Here is a 21,892-nt window from a genome sequence, read left to right on the forward strand (position 1 = left end):
AAGGCAGATGTTTCCCAGCCTGGAGACTATTCTAGAATGTCATTGTCTTTCCTTGTAAGCACCACTGGGGAGCAGGTACGACTCGGTTACATCCAGGAAGAAAATCCCAGGGCATAAAGCAGGTCGGCTTCTAGGAAGAGGACTTCACTCCGAGTCTCAAGTACTTATGAAATGTAACCCAGATGGGACAGTGGGGGCACACACAGCCAAGGAGAGCACTGCTAGCGCCAAGCTCAGGCAAGCAGGCCTCAGAGGGCAGCCAGCCGCGGGGCCCTGTCCTGCTCCTCCTCCATTCCAGACCACAGGAGCTGAGTCACAAATGTCCTCACAGGCACCAAGGGACACAGTTCCCAGGTTTGCAAAGTCCCGGCCGGAAGCTACCACTCAGGTGCATTGGTTTTGAGGAGAGATGGGTAGGCGGGGTGGCCGGTCCGGCAGGTTCTTTGGTGTGTTCTTCCTCTTCCTCTGCTGCAGCTGCCTTTTAGGTTTATCTGTGTGCCCTCCAGAGAGCTCCTGGGGCCAAACGCCCTTTGCTAATAGCAGTGCACCCACCTGCATGCTCTGACTGCATTCTGTGGCCAAAATTTGGGCTGGGTTGGTTGGTACCTGCCCGCCTGTCAGAGTGGTCAGCCAGGGGGACATGCATCCATACACTGACCACAGCCTAGTTCAGTTGTGAAGAAAGGGCCCTGGGTCTGCTTGGCTTCGTGTGTTTGACCCATCGGGGGCTGAAGAGAGAGTGTGTCACATCAGTCCTCACTTGTTTCTTGCCTTGAAAGTTGTGGTTTCAAATGTCTAGCCTCCTCCTGCCTGATTTTCCCATCAGCTTGAGTATGAGTTGCTTCTATGTCGGGGAAAGCCCAGGGCCACACAACTTGTCAACTCCAGATGCCCTATCCATTAGCAGCCTGAAAGTGTCACCATCCCTCCCTCCACTACCCTGCAGTCCACAGGGCTGAATGGCCTTCCCACGCCCTCCCTCACCCTTGCCCAAGACCCTGGCCTCTGGAGGCCAGGTGATCAGGCAGGCCTGTATGCCCTGTAGCAAATGAACTGTGCAGCCCAGCCTTACACCGAGCAAGGGGCCCTCTGAGCACGGGGCCCTGTGTGACTGCAGCGCACCTGACGAACTGACTGGCGCCAAGGGTTACCAGCAGCTGACTTTCCAAGAAGAGAAAAGGCCCTTCCAAGGATGGAGCCCGTGACTGCACTTTACCTCAGTGATAGCTGTTCAGGAACAAGGACTAAAACTTCTGGGCTGATGAAGCAATGCCCTAGGCCGCAGAGGCCTCGCCTGCTCTGACAGGTGTCCTGGCCCTCCAGGGATCCCTTGGCCATCTCAGCGCTTCCAGAGGTGGCCACAGAACTTGCTGCAAGTCAAGGAGACAGTCATTTTGACTTCTGATTGCCAGCTGGGCACGGGCTGAGGCGAGTACCCTTTCACGGTAGAAGGGGAAGAGCAGGGCAAGCTCACGCCTGGGGGGACCCCACAACAAAATGCCTGGACCCTTTGCTTACAAGACAAGGAAGCCTGTTGTGTCGCGTGAGGAGCAGAGGGAGGGAAGGAATCTTCAGTTATGAAACAAGGCCGCGGTCCCACTTCTGCTTTTGGTTCCCCATTTGACTCTGACGAATTTTGTTCGCAGGAAACCTTTTCAAGCATCTTTGGAAAGCAGAACCAACGATTTCTTGGCCAAGTGAAGTTTTCTTTGGGGGCATTTGCGGCCTTCCTCCTCCGTGAAGGGTGAACCTCTCTCCAGAGGGCCGGGGCCCTTGGGAAGCAGGGTTCAGAGAAATCAGGCCAGGGCCTAAATTCTGGGAGGACAGTGGCTTCCTTGCAGGACTTGGGGAGACCCCTGTCCCATGGGGGGGGCGGCCTGGGCCCAGGTCGTATGTGGGGACAGGCAGCACCGCACAGGGCCCAGGATCCCAAGAATCAAAGGCTGGGGAGCCATTCAGACCCTGCAGTTCCCACGCCAGGCCCCCCCCCCACCCCCCCCCCGGGCCCTCCAAGGTCTGACAACGACGTGCTCGGTCAAGCCACCAAGCCACGTGGCTGGTGGCCGGTGGCGGGTCAGGTTTGGGGTCTGGCGCCAAGCCTGACTCGTGACCCCGAGTTCAGGCCCCTCCCCCTGCCCCGCGGGAGGAGGTGGCTCGGCCCTCAGCTAGCTCGGGGCAGCCTGTGCCCCGGCGGCCGGGGCGGGGCGGGGTCACCGGGGGCAGGAGCGGGCGCCCCGCCCCGGGGGTGTGTCCGGGCACCCGCGCCACCACCTTAAGGGCCGGGCGGGGCCGGGGCCAGAGAGCCAGGACCGGGGCACCGGCGGAGGGGCACCCAGCGCGGAATCCGGAGCGGGATTCGAATCAGGACCCGGAGCGGGATCCAGAGCGGAACTGGGCGCGGGGGCCATGGCGTCGTCCGGGCCGGCGGGGCCGCTGCTGCTGCTCGTGCTGCTGGCTGGCACCGCGCGGGCCAGCCTCCACTTCCGCCCGGGCCAGGGCTGCTACCGGCCCCTGCGCGGGGACCAGCTGTCCAATCTGGGACGCAGGTCGGCGCCGGCTTGGGGAGCTTCTCGCGTGCTCCTGCCTTTTGGGGACCCTGCCGCCTCCTTGGAGTGCCAGGAATCTAGGCGCCCCGCCTCCTTTGACCTTTGAGGGTCAAATTTAGCACCTTTGTTTTGGAGGTCACTCTTGGCTTTCATATCCAGGGGAGCCCTGGTATTTGCAAAGCTGGACAAACCCCACTTTCCTGGCATTTGGAATAGTGCTTGGGGAGGAGTAAGGTTGCTGCATTTGGGGGTGCCCTGCCTCCAGAAGGGCTGGGGTCTTCTGCTGTGAGATGGACTCACTCCCACTCCCTCTCATTTAGGGGAGGAGCCGGTGTCGGGGACCCCTGTCTGTGCACGCGGCCCAGCAGCCCCAGTGCTGATTCTGTGGGTGGTGGTCTCTTTCCAGAACATATCCCCGGCCTCATGAGTACCTGTCCCCATCGGATCTGCCCAAGAGCTGGGACTGGCGCAACGTGGATGGGGTCAACTATGCCAGTGTCACCAGGAACCAACACATCCCTCAGTACTGCGGCTCCTGCTGGGCCCACGGCAGCACCAGTGCCATGGCGGGTAGGTGGGGGACCCGCTGCCCCCTTGACTGGGCCAGGAAGGCCTGTCCAGGCTGCTTCCTTGTCAGCACAGGAGGGCCGAAGCACAAGAGCCTGTGATTCCGTGCCAGAGCTCAGCCTGGGATGGGGAGGTGTGTGACCCTCAGACCTGGGGGAGCTGACCTGTGCCGCGTGTTGCCCCAGACCATCAAGGCAGGGCGAAGTGGCATAAGCTGGGTCGTGTCTCCACTATGCAGGGTAGGCCCCTGGGGCCCGTCGGTGGCAGGCAACACTAGGGCTGGAGCCCAGTGGCTCCCGGGTTCCTCTCCCAAAGTTTGTGAACCCGGCCATTTGGGATCAAACCAGAAATGCGAACTCCCCGAACTCCCTGCCAGTGTTTGGGATGGAAGTGAAACTGCCTTGCAGCCGCAGTTAATATTTGAGGTGAACGCCTGTCTTGCCCTGGGAGCGTTAAATAAGGTTGGCCCCTTCCCTCGTCTGGGCCTTAGCTGTCTGACCAGTGAGGAAGGAGAGGCAGCTGAGGCCCGTACCACTTGGAAGGCTGCGGGGCCTGGCCTTGGGAGAGAAGGGAGAAGGACAGACTTCACACCAGTGGAGCCTTCCTTCAGCCCCAGGCCCACCTGGCAGCCTGCGGGAGGGGCTCGGGCTTCTCCAGTGGCAGCCCTGAGTTCCAGGAACCTGCAGTCACACTGGAAGTCCCTTGGAGAAGGGACTCCCACTGGGAAGCTGGCCCCTGAGGGCTGGGGGCACCGTCTCCTCCCTCGCTGGGCACGCCTGCTGCAGGAGGGGTATCTGGGGGGTTCTCCCTGGTGGCCTTGCCCCATCTCCTTTTGACGACAGATGAGGAGACTCCTGAGGGTTGGAGTATAAGGGGGCAGGTCGGCTGAAGCCCCATTTGAAGGTACAGGAGCCCTCAAGGGAGCTGGAGATGGACAGGGCCAGAAGCTGAACGACTGGGAGAGATGGATGTGGGCAGCCTTAAGGCAGAGAGTCAGAGCAAAGGCCGGGCAGGCTGGCAGGCGGGAATGGCGCTCTGGTTGAGGAAGTGAAAGAGGGCCTTTGTGGCAGAGCCTAAGTGTGGGGGAGGGGACAGGGGAGAGCTGAAAAGGTCACAAGGGGCCCTGCCCCCAGGGAAGCCTCAGGAACTTAGAGAGGGAGTCATGTGCCAAGATTTGTGTTTGTAAGACTACAGGACTGGGAGGGGATGGCTAGAGGTGGTCACTTTTCAGATGGGTCAACCTGCCACAATTCTGGAGGGGAATTTCTATCCTGCGCAGAGAGACTGCGTCTCTCTTTCTCCTCAACCCTCTAACATTTTCCCCAGTAGCAGGGCCCTTCTTCCTCTTTCACTGAGAAAATATGTGTAGAAGCCCCCAGAAGGGGATTTCCACGGGCCCTGGCCCAGCTGCCACCTAACTCAGCTGATCCCCGCCTGTCCCCAGGCACCCAGCACCTGAGCCCCTTGCTGAGGCCCCTCCTCCTTGGGCTTGGACTGGACCAGGACTGTGGGCAAGGGCTTGACCCCACCCCGCCTCCAGCCACCACCCCACTGCTGCGCTCCCTGAAGAGGCGTCTGCAGCCCATGCTTCCTCTTCTCCATCCTTGAACCCACTCCGGCCTGACTTCCACCCCCCACTCCACAGGCATCGTGCTTGCCAAGGTCATCAGCAAGAGGCCGCCATGCTGGCAGGTCCAGTGGTCAGCCCCCAGGCCTCTCCGTCCTGGGCTGTGCTTGCTCAATCCTCCTTGTAACGCTTTCCTTGACTTTCTGCATAACCCGATCTCCTTCCTCCTCTTCGAGGCTCCTCAGCCTCCCAGCTTCACTAGTGAAGGTCGGGTTCCCCAGGACTGAGTCCTTGGCTGCAACCAGACCCTTCACCCGAACTCCAGCTTGAGACCCAGCTGCCCCCTCTCCCTCTCGCTTGGACACCGGACTCCTCGAACCTCATATGCTCAGATCTCAACAATTCCTCCTTCCCACCACCACCCTCACCCCTGTCAACGTAAAAATATCCAAACCTGGGGAGAATTTTTCTATGAGTTTATTTGAGCCCAAACTGACAACAATTGCCGGGGAGCAAGATCCCAAATGCTGTTTTATGCATTGGGAATGAAGGAGGGGAACGCGAGAAGAGTGCCTGCGGGTAGAGGAAGGGAGGCGGGGATTGTGGACAGTTAACAAGGTCTTCTGCTCTCTTGAAGGTCCGAAAAGAGGCATGTCAAAGGTGTGTTCACCTAGATGTACAAGGGCAGGCCTGGCTTAAGGCAAAGATAAACCTTCCACTGAAAAATTATATGGCTGGGGATGTCAACGCATCATGACCTGCCCCAATAGGGATTCATGGTCAGATTATCCTGTGAGGTGACTTTCCATAGAACCCACACCTCCAAACCTGGTCCTGCTCCGATCGTCCTCGGCTCACTCAATGAAAACATCACCCATCCAGTCTCTCAGGCAAAAGAGCCTGGAGTCTCGCCTGACTGCTCCACTTCATGCCCCTGGTACAATCTGGTGACAAAATCTTGTCGGTTCTGCCTTCAAACTATCTTACAAACTCCTCTGCTTCTTACCACCTGCACTGCTCCACCCAGCCTGAACCCCACGTAAGCTGCCCTCCCTGCCCTCCGGTCACAAACAGCTAGACCAAGCCTGTTCAAACCCAGGTCTGCTTGAAACCCTCGAAGATATCACGCAGATAAGACACAAAATTCTTCCTTGACCTCCAAGCGTCCGTGTAAGCTGCTCCCTGTCCCATTTCTGGACCCAGTGTGCATGCCGTGGTCTGGGTCACGAGAGGGCCCTTGTCACGCCAGCCCCTGCTCTCCCAGACCTACCTCCCATGGGTGCCACCCCAGCCAGGGGCTCAGCCACCCTCTGTACCCACTCGGAATTCTCTTCCCATTTTCCTCAAAGCACTATACTCTGGCATTTGTTTATTGTCCCGTCTACCCCACCACATGGCCTTCATGTGGCAAGAAGCTTCTGTCTGTCTGGAGGTGGGCCAGGGGCTGCAGGAAGGGAGGCAGGGTGGCCCGGAGAGGGCCACCTGCACGCCGTAATCAGCGGCAGCACGGGTGAGGCTGCTGTGATTTCTGCCGTGGGGGCAGGAGCATGAGCTCACACCTGGCCGGGTATGAGGTTGCGAAATCACCTTGAGACAGTGGAAAGTGAGCTGGTGGGAGCTGGGGTAGAACTGGCTGCAGGGCTGGCGATAGCAGGTCAGTGGGCCACAGATGGGTGCAGTGGCTGCCTGCAGCTGTCCCTGGCTGCCCATGGTGAGACGTGGACCCGGCCCATGGGCAATGACAGTGTCACCCTGACCAGCCCTTGGCTGGCTGCTTGGAGCCCTCCCTCTGTGACCCCCTAGGCCACATGGGCTGAGTCTCTGCCAGCCTCCCCCCGGGGCCTTGTTGGCCCTCTGGCTCACTGCCTGGTGGCCTGGGCTGCATTGCCTCACGCAGTGCCCTCCGGTGTCTGTTCCTGCCTCTTTTAGCTCTGCAGCCGGCACTTCTGGGGCATCCACAGCCCCACAGGACAGGCCTGGCCCTGCCCGCATGGCACTTCCAGTCGGGTGGTTTGGGCAGACACATCAGTGCCTGGGAAGGGCCAGGGGAGGCCTCCAGGAGGTCTGTGGACAGTGCCCTTCAGAGAGGGGCACGCAGCCGCTGTAGCGGCCCGCAGAACAGGGTGGGTGCTGACCTTCCTGGGCACTGCCTTGCAGATCGGATCAACATCAAAAGGAAGGGGGCGTGGCCCTCCACCCTGCTGTCCGTGCAGAACGTCATCGACTGCGGTGAGGCTGGCTCCTGTGAGGGGGGCAACGACCTGGAGGTGTGGGAGTACGCCCACAGTCACGGCATCCCGGACGAGACCTGCAACAACTACCAGGCCAAGGACCAAAGTAGGAACCCCCACTCCCCTGCCCAGGGGAAGTGCTGCCTGAGCCCAGGCCAACCCATGCTTCTCACACTGTCGGGCGCTGGGGGAAAGCTTGAACCCAGTGGGTCTGGGGGAGCAGGAAGCTGGAGCCCATAGTCCTTGTTGAGAATAACAAGAAGGCCTGGGGAGGGGTGTCTCCAGCCCTGTGTCCCTGTGGCCGGGCCTGGCCGTGGCTCTGGGTTCTGACGTGTTGGCATCTTGGTGGTTCCATGGGCCTTTTAGGAGAGGCGCAGGTGGCCCTCATCCAGGGGAGAGTAAGCTTTTCAGGAGCCGGGTGGGGAGAGCAGGCAGGCCCAGCTGGAAGAACGTCCCAATGGCCTGGTTCCCGCCCCACGACCCCAGGCGCATGCATTCAGGTGGATCTGGGGCCGAGGGGCCATTGCATGGACCAGCAGACCAAGCTGGCCTGAAATCTGTGGAGTTGGCACATTCCTTTCAGGCTGCTCCCTTTGGAAGCGAAAGGAAAGAAAATGTCCAAAGCCCAAGCCCATCATTGGCAGTTTCAAGTCACCTGCCTCTGTCAGAGTTCCCTCCTAGCTGGAGCAGAGTGCTGGGACGAATTCAAAAGGCTGTTTGAGATGAGAGGGGGTGAGGGCAGGGGGACGCCCAGGTGCTTGTCCACCCCCTCCATCTATAGAAGGGTCAGCCCAGCCCCCTGTGCCCTCACAGCACATTCTAGGAACCATCCCACGCCCACAGGGCTCTCAACTTGCCACCTGGGCCATATTGCCTAGCCAGAAAGAATTCCCCCAGACTGGTTGGGTGAGTCTTGTTGCAGTGGTAAACGCAGCAGGGGTCAGAGAAGCCGGAGAGGGACAGATGGGAGGTGGGGGGTTGTGAGTGCCAGGAACCAGGAATCAGGTGGTCCCTGCGGCCACGTCCTGCTCAGCTCAGCCCTGAACTGGTGTCGTCCAGCCTAGGCCAGGCCTCTCTAACCCCCCTAGCGTGACAGGGCCAGATGGAGCCCATCGGGAACTTCACTGTTTGCAGTAAATAGTCTGGTCCTTGGATTAGCAAATGTGGCCCCAGATCCAGCACTTTCCAGTTGTACTGAGCACTGGGCATTTGGTGGCCAAGGGACACATCCAAGCAACAATTTAATCCTCCAGGAGTTTATAGTCCTGGGGAGGAATCTGGATAAGAAGCTGTGACAGTAACAGGGCAGGTGGAATTGGTGAAAAGACCGGTCGCGGGCCTGGGGAAGGCAGGCGATGGATGGTGTGGAGTCTCACAGAGCTAAGGACTAAAACTTTGTTTTGTTTTAGCCTAATTCTTGATACCATCTCAAAACAAAATAATTAGAAAATGCAATTTTTTTCCCCCAAAATGATTGGCCCAGTCACTAGCCAGCAATAGAATCATAAGAGCTTATAATTGAGTTACACTCTGTTTTTAGCTCTAAGAGGACTGTGGAAGGGCCCCTCTCCAGGCCTTTAAAGGAAAAGAAAAAAAAGGCTATCTTGAGGGCCTACTGTGCGCTAATCAACGTGTCTTTCCTTTTCGCCAAGGCCTGGGAGAGGGCTTTTCATAACTCCTTTGCAGCTGAAAGAACGGCGTGATTAAGCAGCACCTGGTGCCACATGATGTCCGTGATTAGCTAAATGAGACAGGAGGAGACTGGGTCTGGGGCGCTTGCGTTCGCGGGGTAACGAGGGGGTGGTCTCACGCTGCCTTTCCATGCCACCCCCCAGAGTGTGACAAGTTTAACCAATGTGGAACGTGCACGGAATTCAAAGAGTGCAGCCCCATCCAGAACTACACCCTCTGGAAGGTTGGCGACTATGGCTCCCTGTCCGGGCGGGAGAAGATGATGGCTGAGATCTACGCCAACGGCCCCATCAGGTGAGGGGCCCTGGCCGTGGCTGTGTGGGCCGTGGTCTCCACCCTCTTCCTCCTGGCCCACTGCCTCTAGGCCGGAGACAGCTGCACAGGAGTTTTCTCTGAAGTAAAGCAGAGCTGGCCAGGGGGCCCTCACGGCGCTTGAGTGACAGACACACGTGGAAAGGTCCCTGGGTTGCAGCAGTGCCGTGGGGCTGTGGGGACCGGTCACCAAGTGAGGGATGACGGCGGTCACCTGATGTGCCTTGTGACTTGAGTTTACACCCATTTCCATCCAAGTGCTGATTCTTGAACCGCTTGCTCCCAGCTGCGGCATAATGGCGACAGAGAAGATGGTGGCCTACAGCGGCGGCATCTACGCCGAGTACCAGGAGAAGGCCTACATCAACCATATCGTGTCCGTGGCTGGCTGGGGTGTCAGCGATGGGACCGAGTACTGGATCGTCCGGAATTCATGGGGCGAGCCATGGGTAAGACGTTCCCACTGACACTGCTGTCATCGGTGGCTCTGTTGGCTGTGGAGCCAGGACCTGCGGCCCGGGAGCACGACTGACCTTTGGGGGCCGGTACTTGTGCTGTCGGGCCGTCCTGTGCATCGTCGTGTTTAGCAGTACCCCTGGCCCCACCCACTAGATGCCAGTAGCTCCTTCTCCCTGTCCCCCCCCCCCGCCCCGTGATGAAATATGTCTCCAGACATTGCCACATGTCTCCTGGGGAAATCCTCCCCGGGGGGGGGAAGCACCACCTTAGAAGTTTCGGTTTAGTTTATTCCTTTACAACCATCTCATTCTTTTTCTTGTCCGTTTCAGCTCCTAAGCAATACTGTGTATTTTTTTAAAAATACTTTTCAGTTGGGTCAAAAATACAGGGAAGGTATACTGCCTGCTAGAATTATAATTTCTAAGACCTAGTATGAACCATGGAAGTGGACAGAGACATTCCATTATTATGAAACGGGGGGAAGTGATTAATGTAGAAGTGATGAAATGTCAATTTTTTAAAAATCAGATGACTACAAATACAGATATGAACGGGAAGTGAAGTCATCTGGTCCAGAGTTACATTTTAGTTACATTAACTAGCTTTTGGCAGGCAGGGCTGTGTACCCCTCGTGTTACATATTAACCAAGTTAAATATTTCCCAGAAGGTATTTCCAAGCAGGGGTCCCAGAATGGGGAAGGAGCAACTGAGCAGGTGGTTTGGGGCTGAGGTGAGGCGGAGAGGGGGCCGGTCTGTGTGTGGGTGGGGGGGGGCAGGAGACTGCTGGCTGAGAGCTGACACACCCCCACTTCTCACAGGGCGAGCGAGGCTGGATGAGGATAGTGACCAGCACCTATAAGGACGGAAAGGGTGCCGATTACAACCTCGCTATCGAGGAGAACTGCACATTTGGGGACCCCATCGTTTAAGGCGATTGTCTCTGGAACAGCAGTTTAAGAAATGTTGCCGCGAACCACGACCAGAAGGGACCCTGTCCCGTGGGCACTGGGTTGGTACTGCCAGGGTTTGAAGGAGCTGGGGGCAGAGAGTGAAACCAAATTGACATCCGGGCACTGGCACCTCAGTGGGGCGCCTGTCAATATACCAACAAAGGGGGTCCTGGCTGAGTGTTGCTGAGAGTCTAATGTGGGACGATGTGGACACCGGCGCAGGACGGCTCCCCTGCCCGGTGATGCAGCAGACCACCTGCCTGTCAGAGAAGTGGCCTGCGAGGACATTAAATCCTGTGACCCCCAATGTCTTCAGCTGATGGTTTGGTATTTTCTATCTGGCAACTGCGGTCGACAATGTGGCATTTATCACCAGTGCTTATGTCACCCTGGAATCAATGGGGGGTGGAGGGGGAAATGGCGGTTTCAGATCGCCCCAGTGATGAATAAAACACACGACTTCACATGACAACTGAGCCTGAGTGTGCCTCATTTATACATGAGAACACCTTTCTACACCTTTCAGCCCAGTGGAAAGGCTTTTATTTGTTCTTGGAAAATTAAAACAATTACAGTAAAATATCAACTAATCAGGTTCTTGTGAGAAAACTAAGTCAGCTTTGAAAGTAGTTCATTTAAGTGTCTCTGTTTCTGACTCCCTACCACCCTTGGAGCTGACAGGTGGCTCCATCCGGAGAAGTGACGTGAACCTGGACCCCACATTGGGGGAAGAATACTGTAATCAGGACTTACAAGAAGGACAGAGGACTGTTCGTAGTAGCAGTTTTTCACTTATACTGCTAACATTTTCCTTTTTAAAAATGTTACCTCCTCCCCCCAGAATGCATTTCCAAGATGCTGACTGAGCCTCTTCAAACAAGTTTCTGGAATGTTCTGCTTCAGCTCTGGAGGATGCTCTAAGTTAGTTCACCAGGATGAAGTTAGACTTGCAGTGAGCTTTAACAAACAGAAGGAAAAGCCAGAGATTAGAAGCAGGAGGTAAAAAAATGACATTTAAAATTGTAGCAAAGGGACAGTCATGTCAACCCTACCTACAAATTCTGTCACAGGGTCATGTTCGCCTTCTGTTTTAATGGTGCCGGCGATGCTGTCGTTTTCCAAGATGGGGAGGAAAAGCTGCACAAAGTCCGAGGTGTACGGAGGAGCTATGACATCCAGGACCTGTGGGGACAGACAGCAGGTTACTGTCCCCGCTCAGGCCGAGAGCAAGATGACGGAATGGCAGGCAGTTTGGAGAAAACCCCACTCCCCTCCCTGCTTCTTGCTTCCTGCTGACAATAGCAATCTCCATCATAAGGCACCGGGAAGCAATGGAGGTAAAACACGTAAGACAGTCCCTGCAGGTAGGAGGTGCCCAGTAAACCCATCTATGTCACGGTCATCGGCACAGTTATCAGAAAGCACAGTTCTCAGAGTCAGGGTACAAAACGAACTAAATTAAGCCAAAAAGAGCACTGCTAGGGTAAACAGTATGAAACACGAAACAAATGGTGTGTTGCTGACCTCGGTTACAAAATAGCGAATGAGTGAAATGTCAGTGTCCAGCTTCTCCAGACACTTTCGGATGTAACTGACAACAGGAAGTACATAACCTCGACTCAGCAGGTGAACCATTCTGTCCAACAGGGTCTTCTTCAACTCGAGCTGCAAGAGTGGGGGCAGAGGGCTGTCAGGAGGGGCCCCCGAAGCAGCACACGACCCGCGGGACGCCGCTCACCTGCTCCATCACGTCCAGCTGGGAGTGCTCAGTCTCAAAAAGCTTAACCAGCAGCTGAAGGACCTGCGGGTGCAGGAGCTGGTGGCAGGTGCTGATCTACAAACAGGCAAAGGGAGCCTTGCTGAGCGAGCCTTGTGCTCGGGTCTCTGGGCTCACCGTCAGCACGCAGGGACCACTCTGTGACCACAGCCACCAAAGACAGCTGCTTGCTAACAATGGCGGTCCTTAACATCATCCCAGAGCCGGTCAGCTTCTGTGCCATTCCCCAGCCTTTCAGGGACACTTGATAAAACAGAAATCTACAGCGTCAGTGCAACTAGTTCTTTCAAAGGAACACCCTCCTTTAGTACAGAAATAACTAGCTTTACACAGTGTCTTCTGAGCTCACTGAACAGAAGTGCTGGCAACACAGGCCTAACAGGACAAGGCACAGACAGAGCAGCGGGTCCCCGAACGTCTCAGTCCGCGGGCTCTGGTTACCATGTGATGGGCTGCAGTGGGAACTGAACTCTCGTTTATACCAGTCAGCCTGTGGGAAACGGGTTTTGTTCTACGGCGTCTGCCTCACAGTGGCAGAACCTACTGACAGCGTTCAGTGGGGGCTCCGTGTGCGCTGTACGTGGCCCTGCGGCCCCCTACCTCGTCCAGCAGCGCCAGGTGGACTGGTGTGTGGTCAGTCTGCAGCTGGAAGTACCTCGGTTCCGACACGGTCCAGTCCACCCACTTCAGCACACCCATTGCTACCACGGGGAACCTACAGGCAAACGAGGCAGGACGCTTCCTTTACACAAAGTGTGTCAAGAGACAAACACAACTAAGCGGGGTTTAAAAGACAATGAATTCACTCCTCTTTGCGCTCCCTGGGAGCTGCGTGTTAGTGACGATGGTGTGAGGAGGCTGGCGCCGTCAGTGCCGTTGGGACCCCAGTGGGCGAGCGCTCGGCTCACTGCACACTTTCCTGGTTGGCACGGAGAAGCTCCTGGGTGCACAGTGCCCCGGGAGCCAGGTGGGCTGGCCTGAAATTTCCTCTTCCCTCGCAAACCCTTTCCTGTCCCTAGTACGAATCAACAGGGCAGAGACACAGAGACCCACGAGGACAGCCTACTGGGAAGCTTTCCTCGTGAACTCTTATTTACAGAATTGCAGATCACTTCTGTGTAAGCAATACGTTGTTGGTCTAACTTTTACTGTAAATAGACCCTTTGCTTCAAGTCAATGTTTATAACCCTGGTTGGTCTTCCTTTCTGTTAGTCAAATTTGTGAACAGACCTCTGCCAAGTAACACCTGAAAATTACCCACGCTGCTAAAACCACTTAAGTCCTCCATATATGTTCAAAGAAGGAAAAGTAAATCAAATGAATGTCTTTCTGAAGTTTTTTTGAGCTTTCAGTATGGAGACTCGAGCTACCCTCCCGAAGGCGAGTTTCCGAAGTGAGTGCCTGTGCCTACCTGATACACTGATACAGAGTGCTCAGCTCTGCCACCAGCTCGGAGGCCCCTTTGTTCTCGTTGCAACACAAATTGTGAACAGTTTCAACAGCTTTCGATGTTGACTTCAGCTCGTCTTTATTGATGCTCGCTCGTTTGTTCTGAAAACACAAGTGGCCGAGTCCGACGGAGCTCCTGGCCTTGTGGGGTGACAGGTAGTGGCCACTTCTCTGCAAACCACCCCCATCGCTGAAGTCAGGAGTCAGCTGCCTGTGAAAGCCCCACTCGCACGGCACACGGAAACTGACAACCACGGAGACTAGCAGTGTCCCGTGTCACAAACTTCAAGTTACAGCCTGAGTGACGAGTGGAGGTGCTGTGCACATTTTCTTGAGACATTTAGCACTTTGACGATTTTATGGATAAACACTAAACGAGACATTTTCGACACTAGATGGGCTCATGATTTCTTGCAGCCCAATTCCCAAATAATACCAGAGGGGGTGGTTATTCGTCTCCCCGCCAGCCTGGCCCCTCGGACGACAGTACCTTCTTCCACGTCTCCACCACACTCGCTGCGTATGCCAAGATGTGGATGTACTTGTGCTTGTGGTCCTGGTTGATCCTGGCCCCCGGTTTAAAGAGCGACTGCATGAACAGGTCCAGGAAGGCTGGCACCCGGATCTGAGGGGAAACACAGAAGGCTGAAAAGGAAGGCGGAAGGGAAACGGCGGGTGAGTCCACACCCTGCCGCATGCGTGCTTGCAGCCACCCCAGCGCGTGCTGCAGGCCCATTGTGTGACGGTGAAGGACCAGCAAAAGGACAGAAACACTTCACCAGGAACATGCACTCACTGACTTCAGAAAAGTAAGGCAAACAGACTTTCCAAACTAACCCTTCCAGCTCACATGGGGGGTGTGCCACCTTATGATTCCATTGAAAAGCAACTTACGAGTTCAACAGGAGGCGGGTCCATGCTTGTAAACATCTTGAACAGGACTGTGATGTCGGCCGGGTTCAGAGCTCCCTTGGACAACATGGCCCCCAAGGCCTGACAAGCCCGGGGGTAGGAGGCAGCTGTGCCCAACGCCAGTGTGATCTGACTGGCATCGTGGCCTCTTGATGGAAACAAAACCACATACCCGATCATTAACAAGGTGGGCACAGGGTTGGTAACGCTTCCCTCCCCCTTCCCTTCCTGCCTGCCTTCTTTCCTTTTCCCACGTTTCATGCTTGGAATTATTGGGATCCCCTTATTTTGTCGTATTTCTGTCATTTGCTGGTACACTGACTGACCCAGGAAAACAACATTTGGAGCTAACTGGGAAAGACGGATTCAAATACAGCTCGCAGCCTTTCTGAAAGGAAACACACTTTTTAAATGCCTTACTAAGACTCCATTAGTAGAAACTAAAGACAACACGAGCTAGTTGTGTGCTAAGCTACGGCCTATAATACCACGAGGAGTCTACGGAATAACGACTTCAGGGCATTTGTTCTTGATGAACGCCAGTGTGTGCAGGCACGGACTCCTGACTCCAGGGAGCTGAATAGCCATCGGCACCTAACAAACGCTCGTTAGTGCTCTAGAAAGCACGCTCTCCGCAGGAACTGAGCCGCCCGGACTGCTCCAGCCCTGCTGGCCAGCAGGCAGTCTACCCGTGTGCCGAAACGACAGGACGCAGTGGAAGAAGGGCGAGTGGGGTGAGGTGGGAGCCTAGTGGGGGGCGAGCAGACCCTGCTGTCACCTTTCCTGCGCAAAGCGCTGGACCTCCTGAGCGATCCTGCGGACAGCCGAGCCCCCCTGTTCTTCCTGCGCCAGCACGGACATCATGGCCTGAGCAAACAGGTATGTGTGCTCCCCGTGGCACACCATTTTCTGGAAAATCGCAGAGAGAGAGTTTGGGGAGTCACGACTGCAGCAATGGCAAACGCAGAGAAAAGAGTCAGATGGGGACAGTTGTCCTGCACGAAGGTGTTATCCTGGGAGGAGCCTTCTGACCCGGACATTCTCTAAAGGAAAGGGGCATTTCATGTTTGAAAATGCTTGACCCAAAACAGCCTCCTTCAAAGAACTTACAGCAAACTCAGGGAGATTTTTTTCAAGGTTTTCTTCTCCTCCATCCAAAATTGTCGCTAGCGAGGTACGGAGTACTCTAGAGAACACTTCCAACTGCTGACAAGCTGTGGACACACTGGTTATTTCCCCTTGGTACCCCGCGTCAGAAATAAGCTACGGTACAAAAATAAGAGGCCAAACAAAGTGTCAACAAGAAGTGACCACACGTTTCATAGAAAGTTGGCTTGCTGTCTGTCTGTGGTGAGACGGGCAAGCACTGGTCTCAAACCCTTCCCCTGACCCCTGCTGCGCCTCGAGCGAGGTTTGTGGCCCAGGCTAACCACCCCAGCTGGTGTCTCCGTGTATAAGATGAAGGATACACACCAAATACTTTTAAATGTTCCTTTCAGGACACCATGGACTCAAGCAATATATTCCTGCCAAATCTCAACACACCGTCCACACTGATCCAAATACAGACACAAATTCTGTGCTTTTCTTTCTCAATGTAAGACTTACTAAAGTGAAACGATGAAGGCCTTTACCAAAACAACACATAGGATCTTTCAAAGAAAAACGATTACCCACCAACCAACCCAACATAAGCCTTGCTCACCAACACTTTTACCTCTCCTCTAACTCCAGTACTCTTCCTACCTTAACAGTGAAGTTAAGCATCAAACAGTCTGGATGGGCTTCCGCCAGTTTGTAAAAAAGATCTCTCCATGTGGTGTGTGCAATCATTTGTTCAAGCCACGCTGGGGTCTGCCAACAAACAAACAAACAGCAAGGGGCCCAGCTTTGGCTTCAGTGACACTTACGCTGTATAAACAAGCACAGGACCTTCCAGCTGGAAGAGCACAGGCCCAGCGAGCATCCAGATCTGGCCCTGCAGTCCCAGGGTGGTGATGCCCCATGAGCGGCTAACTGGCAGCACTGGGCCCTGGACGCCCAGTCAGAGCTTCTGGAAGACCCAGCGCCACACAAGAACACCGACAGGGCCTCCTGGAGACACCGAGAGCCTAGTGGAAGCGTGTGAACAGTGGAGCTGCATCACGTGCACAAAGTGAACTCACGCTCAATCAGCCGTGTGCCCTGGGCATATGAGAAAAGGCCAATTTAAATATTAGGTTGGTGCAAGAGTAACTGCGGTTTAAAAGATTAAAAACTGTAAAAACCGCAATTACTTTTGCACCAATCTAATAGCACAGGTGGTTCTGTGCATCACCACCTGAAGTGGCCCCTTAGCTCTTGGACTGTATGGCTGACGGGCCCTGGGCTGCACCCTGAATCCACCATCACAGTGTGCCAAGGCCAGGCTCCCCAGGGGCTGCTCCCACCACTGATGGAGGCTGGCTGGGCTCTAAGCCAGACCTGTTCCTAGGAGACGTGGGCTCCAGTGACAGGTTGTTGTGGCCTGAAGACTCTGGTGACACTGCTGAAGCTTTCTGAAAACTGCACTGTCATCTGAGACTCCAACCCAAGTGTCCTTCCTTTCTTCTTGTCTTCAGGGCTCAGACCCGCATCACCGCACCCCCAGCCTCCCCCACCTTCCCTCCCAGGTGTGTCCTCTGTGATCTCCTGCACCTCTAGTCGTATCTTGGCAGCTGCTTTTAGGAGGACCCAAAGGAAAACACCACAGCACGCACAGAGCCACGCACAGGAGAATGCGGGAGGTGGGAACTGCTGCTCTTCCTCTGAGCTCAGCACCTGTGTGCACAACCCCCACGTGCAGGATCCCACGACACCTACGAGGCTGTCTGAAGGGCGCCTGACCATGGCGCAATTTCTGCCGCCCACCCTGATTCAGTCCCGTCCCCAGCTCTAACATTACTTACACAACAGGCCACACTCCAGTGTACACATGGAATGAGCAAAAGCCCCTAGGAACTGGTATTAGAAAAAGAAAAGAGATTCTTCACCTCTCCTTCTTCCGTAAAAATAGAATCTGCTTTGCGGGGGTCAAAATGTTTGATCAGTAAACTCTTCAGGTGATTTTCCACAGTTTCCTGAACCTGCACCGGTTCAACACCTGAAAGAAAAGGGCACTCTCTCAATTCACTGTATTACTTTAGGAAAAGTAGACAGGTCAGAAGTCTATGTGTGAGTCAAGTACCACAGAATCGCTGCTGACAACTGAGAATTTGGGGCCTCTTATAAAAGTTAACATTTGAGAATCACATTCAGTGGTAAGAACCAAGAAAGAGCCCAGAGCAGGACACACAAGGGTGCTTGACCTTGTCTACAGGGAAAGGTCATCTGCTAAGGACGGGGATAAATTGCCAAAATAGACAAGTAAGAAGGTGGAAAGACACACGCTTACACAGGAGAAGAGGGACACTCGTCCCTAGTCCCTGTGACAGCAGCGCTGGGACTCGTTTCCTGACAGTGTCATCAGTGATGTCGCGTGTGCCCACTTCGGGGACTTACAGTCTGGCTCGGCCTCGATCACAGTAGCTGAAAGCCATCGTCACACCCGCTCTTTAACTGTCCGTCACTGGCTGCTGGCTGTGACAGGCACACCTCTACAAAACGACACATGGAGCAGCGTACCCTGCGTAGTCCTGTACGTCTGCAGCACGGCACGGAAAACAGCTCAGTGGGCACGGCACGAGCTGCCTATCTATAAACCTCAATGATCGAACCACAGAGAAGAGTCAAGCAGACAAAGGTGCGTCAGCAGTTCAGTCCTTACGTAAGTGAAAACCCAGGAAAACAGACCCTTTCCAACTGATCAGCACTATAGTGATGCAGAGGCCTATCAAAAGGGGGAGTGATGAGCGGCCAGGACCGCCCACCCACGGAGCACCTGTCTGGATGAGCCACTCGGCCAGCAGGTTGACAGTCTGAGCCACAGCAGTGTAGTTTTCTGACAAGAGCTGGATGACGTTCTCTGGTGACCCTCCTGCCTGAAAATACCTAGAAAAGGTAACCAATCAGCTATTCCGCTACAATGAAGGTAGGGCAGCATGGGGAGGGATGGCGACGCGGAGGGGAGGTAAGAGGGAGACCGCTAGGGTATTAAGATGTTTCAAGTGCGGAGCCTTCCGCTGCACGGTCACATGCTGCTTCCTTCCACACATCATCTTCTGGGTCTCCTATTACACAGCTCGCCCCAAATGCTGCCACCCTCCTCCCAGCACAAACAGCCCCTGTCACCTACCTCTTCAGAGTGTTAAAGATGGAGGGTTCCATGATGTAGTCCCGGGTGGAGAACTTGTGTAGGCATTCCTGCTGCACCTCGGCGTCGTCTTCTCCCTCTCCATAGTCGTCCTCCTGCTGTTGGGAAACGCCGCGGGCCACGCTAGTTTCTCAGCAATACAAATGTCGTATAATCTCACCTTCAATCTGGGTAACACTGTCCCTTTCAAAAGTACTCCACATACATTATTTCACTTGGCTTTCAGGAGACTGTCAGGAAGTGGGCAGGACAAGTAATGAGTGGCTGAGAAAATGGGATCCAGAATCACACCGAGTGGGTCTGTGTCATGACTCCACTCTGCGAGCTGTGTACAGCGCTCATGTAAGTTACCTAATCTCTCTGGGGACCCATTTCCTCCTGTTAAACCCAGGTAATCATAGCAGCCACTCCCACTGGCTGTTGTCAGGATTCCATGAGCTAAGTTTTGAAGAGCCAAGCAGAAGCTGACATTTAGTAAAGAGTTCACTAGATGTCAGCTATTATTGCTGTTTCACTGTTACTACTTCCCACGTGCCATTTAATGCTTTCCAACAAAGTCGGACACGGTGTTCTCGAAGGCACAAGCCATGAGTTTCCTGTTAGAAAGTAACGACCACGGACTCGCGGCAAGTCAGCAGGCCTGGCTGGATTCTAGTCCCAGTTCTGCGTGGAAACACGTTCCTGAATCTAAGGACAAAGCAGGGCGCTGATGTGACAACTGTGGACTGAACGGCCCCAAGGTCTTCCAGCTTTGACACTGTCACCCTAAATAACCAGCAGGTGCTTTCTGAACAATGACTATGCACTGAGCACTGCGTTTGTCACCAGGGAACCTAAGAATGTATAAGAAGACATGTCTTTTTCCACCAAAGGAGTTCACAAACCAGTAGGTGAGACCAACCACCATGCACCTGACTCTAGCATAACGGGTTAAGAGCTGGCCCAGGAGTCAACAAACTACGGCCCAGGGCCACATCTAGCCCTCCTCTTGTTTTTGTAAATATTTTATTGGGACACATTATTAAAAACAGTATCTAGAGCTGCTTTCCCCCTCTAACAACAGAGTTGAATAGTTGTGACAGAGACCTGCAGAGCCTAAAACAGTCACCATGTAGCCCTTTACAGGAACGTTCACCCCCACCCCCAGTCTAGTTTAACATCCTGAAAGCAAGTGTTGTGGGAGCAATCTTCACTCTGGAGGCGGGGTCCTCTCAGGCCGTTTTTGTGCGGGGAGCCTTGGACGAGGCTGTGAAGAAAGGCCAGGCTTCACCCTGAGACCCCTCATGTCTGCATTCTGGGCCTTCTACCCTGGACCCTCTTCGCTTCTACTACATCTTCTCTGGGGCCATGCCACCTCCCTACTCGTGAACCTCTCTCTCTCCCCGTCTCCCGCCTCCCTCTTTTCCAGACTCAAGTATTCAGCAGTCTATTCTCATTTCCAATCATCTTTCACACGGATTCCACCATGAGCTTCACAGGCCACAAAGCTGATGTCTCTCTCTTACTTCAAGTGTCCTCTCTCAGAAAAGACCCCCAAGCTCTAGCATGACCATCACCTTCCAGGTGTTCACCAGGCCACTCACATCTCCTGCCACTCCCATGGGCAACCTGCAGCCAGACTGAGCCATTTGCATTTCAGTATCTCTTAGCTTCCCCGGTGGCCTGAACGTCCCAGCAGCCTTCCGACACATCTTCCGCCTTCCACAATCCACATAACAGGGCCTCAAGTGACTGGAGTTTGGGTCACACAAATTGACCTACCACTGCCTATCCAAATCCAGCTGATGCCACCCTCCTGTCACTTTTCTTGACGTTCTCTCTCTCCTCCAAGCAGTCAGATGACTGTGAAAAGAACATCTGGTCCACCCAGATGTCATCACTGAGCGTGGATGAGGGTCGTGATTCAAGTTCTCCAAACATGCGCCTCCCCAACCGCCGTGGGGTCTAGACCTGGCTCTGCCATTCCTAACTGCATAAGCTGGGCCATGTAACTGGGGTGCTCCGTTTATAACAGGAGGACATACGCCCTGGTCCTAGCACTCTGGGACTGACATTGTGAACGGGATGCTCCCAACACCAACCCACTACTAAGCTAAGTTTCTCCCATCTGGACCACTTCGGTGATCAGCGGTTTGATAAAGTAGCAATGGAGACAATGGACCTGGGGGGTTAGCAAGTGACAGCGGCTAGCACTGAGCCGGGCCCAAGTCAGGGGTCAGCGGATCACCTCCTGCCTCGACTGGGAGCCAGCACGAGCGCTTCACTGGGGAAACTGAGGCCCCACTGTGCAAACGGCGCAGGGCTCACTGCGCGGGGGGCCGCCCCTCGCCCCCACTCCCACTCATTTGCAAGTGCAGAAACCGAGGCCGGCGAGGCCGCGTGCGTGACCCCCGGCGGGCAGCGGCGAGAGGGGCGGGCCCCGCCGGCCTGGGGTGAATGGCGGCGAAGAGTGGGGCGCGCTGTGCTTAAACCACACGGTGACCGCGGGGCCGGGGCGGAGGGGACGGAGACCAACAGTCGTCGTCGGGGCCGCCCGGTGCCCCCCTCACCTGGCCGCCGTCCGCCTCGTCGCCCCACTCGGCCGCGCTCCCGAAGTAGTCCTCGTCCATGATGGCGCCCGGCGCGGCCCCCGCCATCCTGTCCCGCGAGCGAGCGCGCGAGCAAGGCGCATGCGCACGGCGGAGCGGGCGAGTGCACGCGCGGCCCCGCGACCCGGCCCTCCACGGCCGCGCGCCTCGGCCGGAGCGGGGGAGGGGCCCTGAGAAGGGGCGGGGCACAGGGGACTGCCCCTTGCTCGTTGCTCCAGGCGTCCGGGGCCCGGCGGGAGCCTGCGGGAGGCGGGGCCTGAACGAAGGGGCGGGGCTACCCCACCCACGTTGATCCTAGTGCCCAGTGGCGGGTGGAGCTGGGCGGGGTGCGGGCTGAGGGAACTTCCTGAATTGACCCAGGGGCATAGCCTGGATTTAGGTCTGTGGAATTTTAGCTGTGGTTAGAATTTTTGAACTAGACTCACGCTTGGTTTGGGTTGGGTTGGGATCCCAGATCCACCCGCTTCTTCCCTGCGACTTTCAGTCCGGAGAGCAGAAGTTTCCTTATCTGACAACTGGGCACATAGCAGAGTCAGGCAAAGTACGGAGGGCCCGTGAAAATGTTTTAATT

General features: G+C 55.4%; 2 protein-coding genes across 3 annotated transcripts; one reads left to right on the forward strand and one right to left on the reverse strand.

The window, feature by feature from the left end:
* Positions 1–2,259: 2,259 nt before the first annotated feature.
* On the forward strand, positions 2,260–10,794 carry CTSZ (cathepsin Z). The gene is made up of 6 exons (XM_033094598.1): positions 2,260–2,546; positions 2,953–3,116; positions 6,838–7,017; positions 8,747–8,897; positions 9,202–9,364; positions 10,194–10,794. Exons 1-6 carry the CDS (start codon positions 2,407–2,409, stop codon positions 10,302–10,304), a joined length of 909 nt encoding a protein of 302 aa, XP_032950489.1. The 5' UTR covers positions 2,260–2,406; the 3' UTR covers positions 10,305–10,794.
* NELFCD (negative elongation factor complex member C/D) lies at positions 10,786–21,414 on the reverse strand. Of its 2 annotated transcripts, none has more exons than XM_033094596.1 (15): positions 21,283–21,414; positions 18,716–18,831; positions 18,362–18,471; positions 17,475–17,584; positions 16,210–16,317; positions 15,574–15,726; positions 15,242–15,372; positions 14,446–14,611; positions 14,042–14,176; positions 13,514–13,653; positions 12,703–12,817; positions 12,064–12,159; positions 11,939–11,990; positions 11,378–11,507; positions 10,786–11,282 (listed from the first exon to the last, which is right to left on the reverse strand). In XM_033094596.1, exons 1-14 carry the CDS (start codon positions 21,367–21,369, stop codon positions 11,416–11,418), a joined length of 1,611 nt encoding a protein of 536 aa, XP_032950487.1. In that variant the 5' UTR covers positions 21,370–21,414; the 3' UTR covers positions 10,786–11,282; positions 11,378–11,415. The 2 variants fall into 2 exon arrangements, with proteins under 2 accessions (XP_032950487.1, XP_032950486.1); XM_033094595.1 differs by having other exon boundaries at positions 11,850–11,990.
* Positions 21,415–21,892: the final 478 nt, after the last annotated feature.

This window comes from Rhinolophus ferrumequinum, chromosome 23, assembly GCF_004115265.2.
Source record: "Rhinolophus ferrumequinum isolate MPI-CBG mRhiFer1 chromosome 23, mRhiFer1_v1.p, whole genome shotgun sequence".
Taxonomy (NCBI): domain Eukaryota; kingdom Metazoa; phylum Chordata; class Mammalia; order Chiroptera; family Rhinolophidae; genus Rhinolophus; species Rhinolophus ferrumequinum.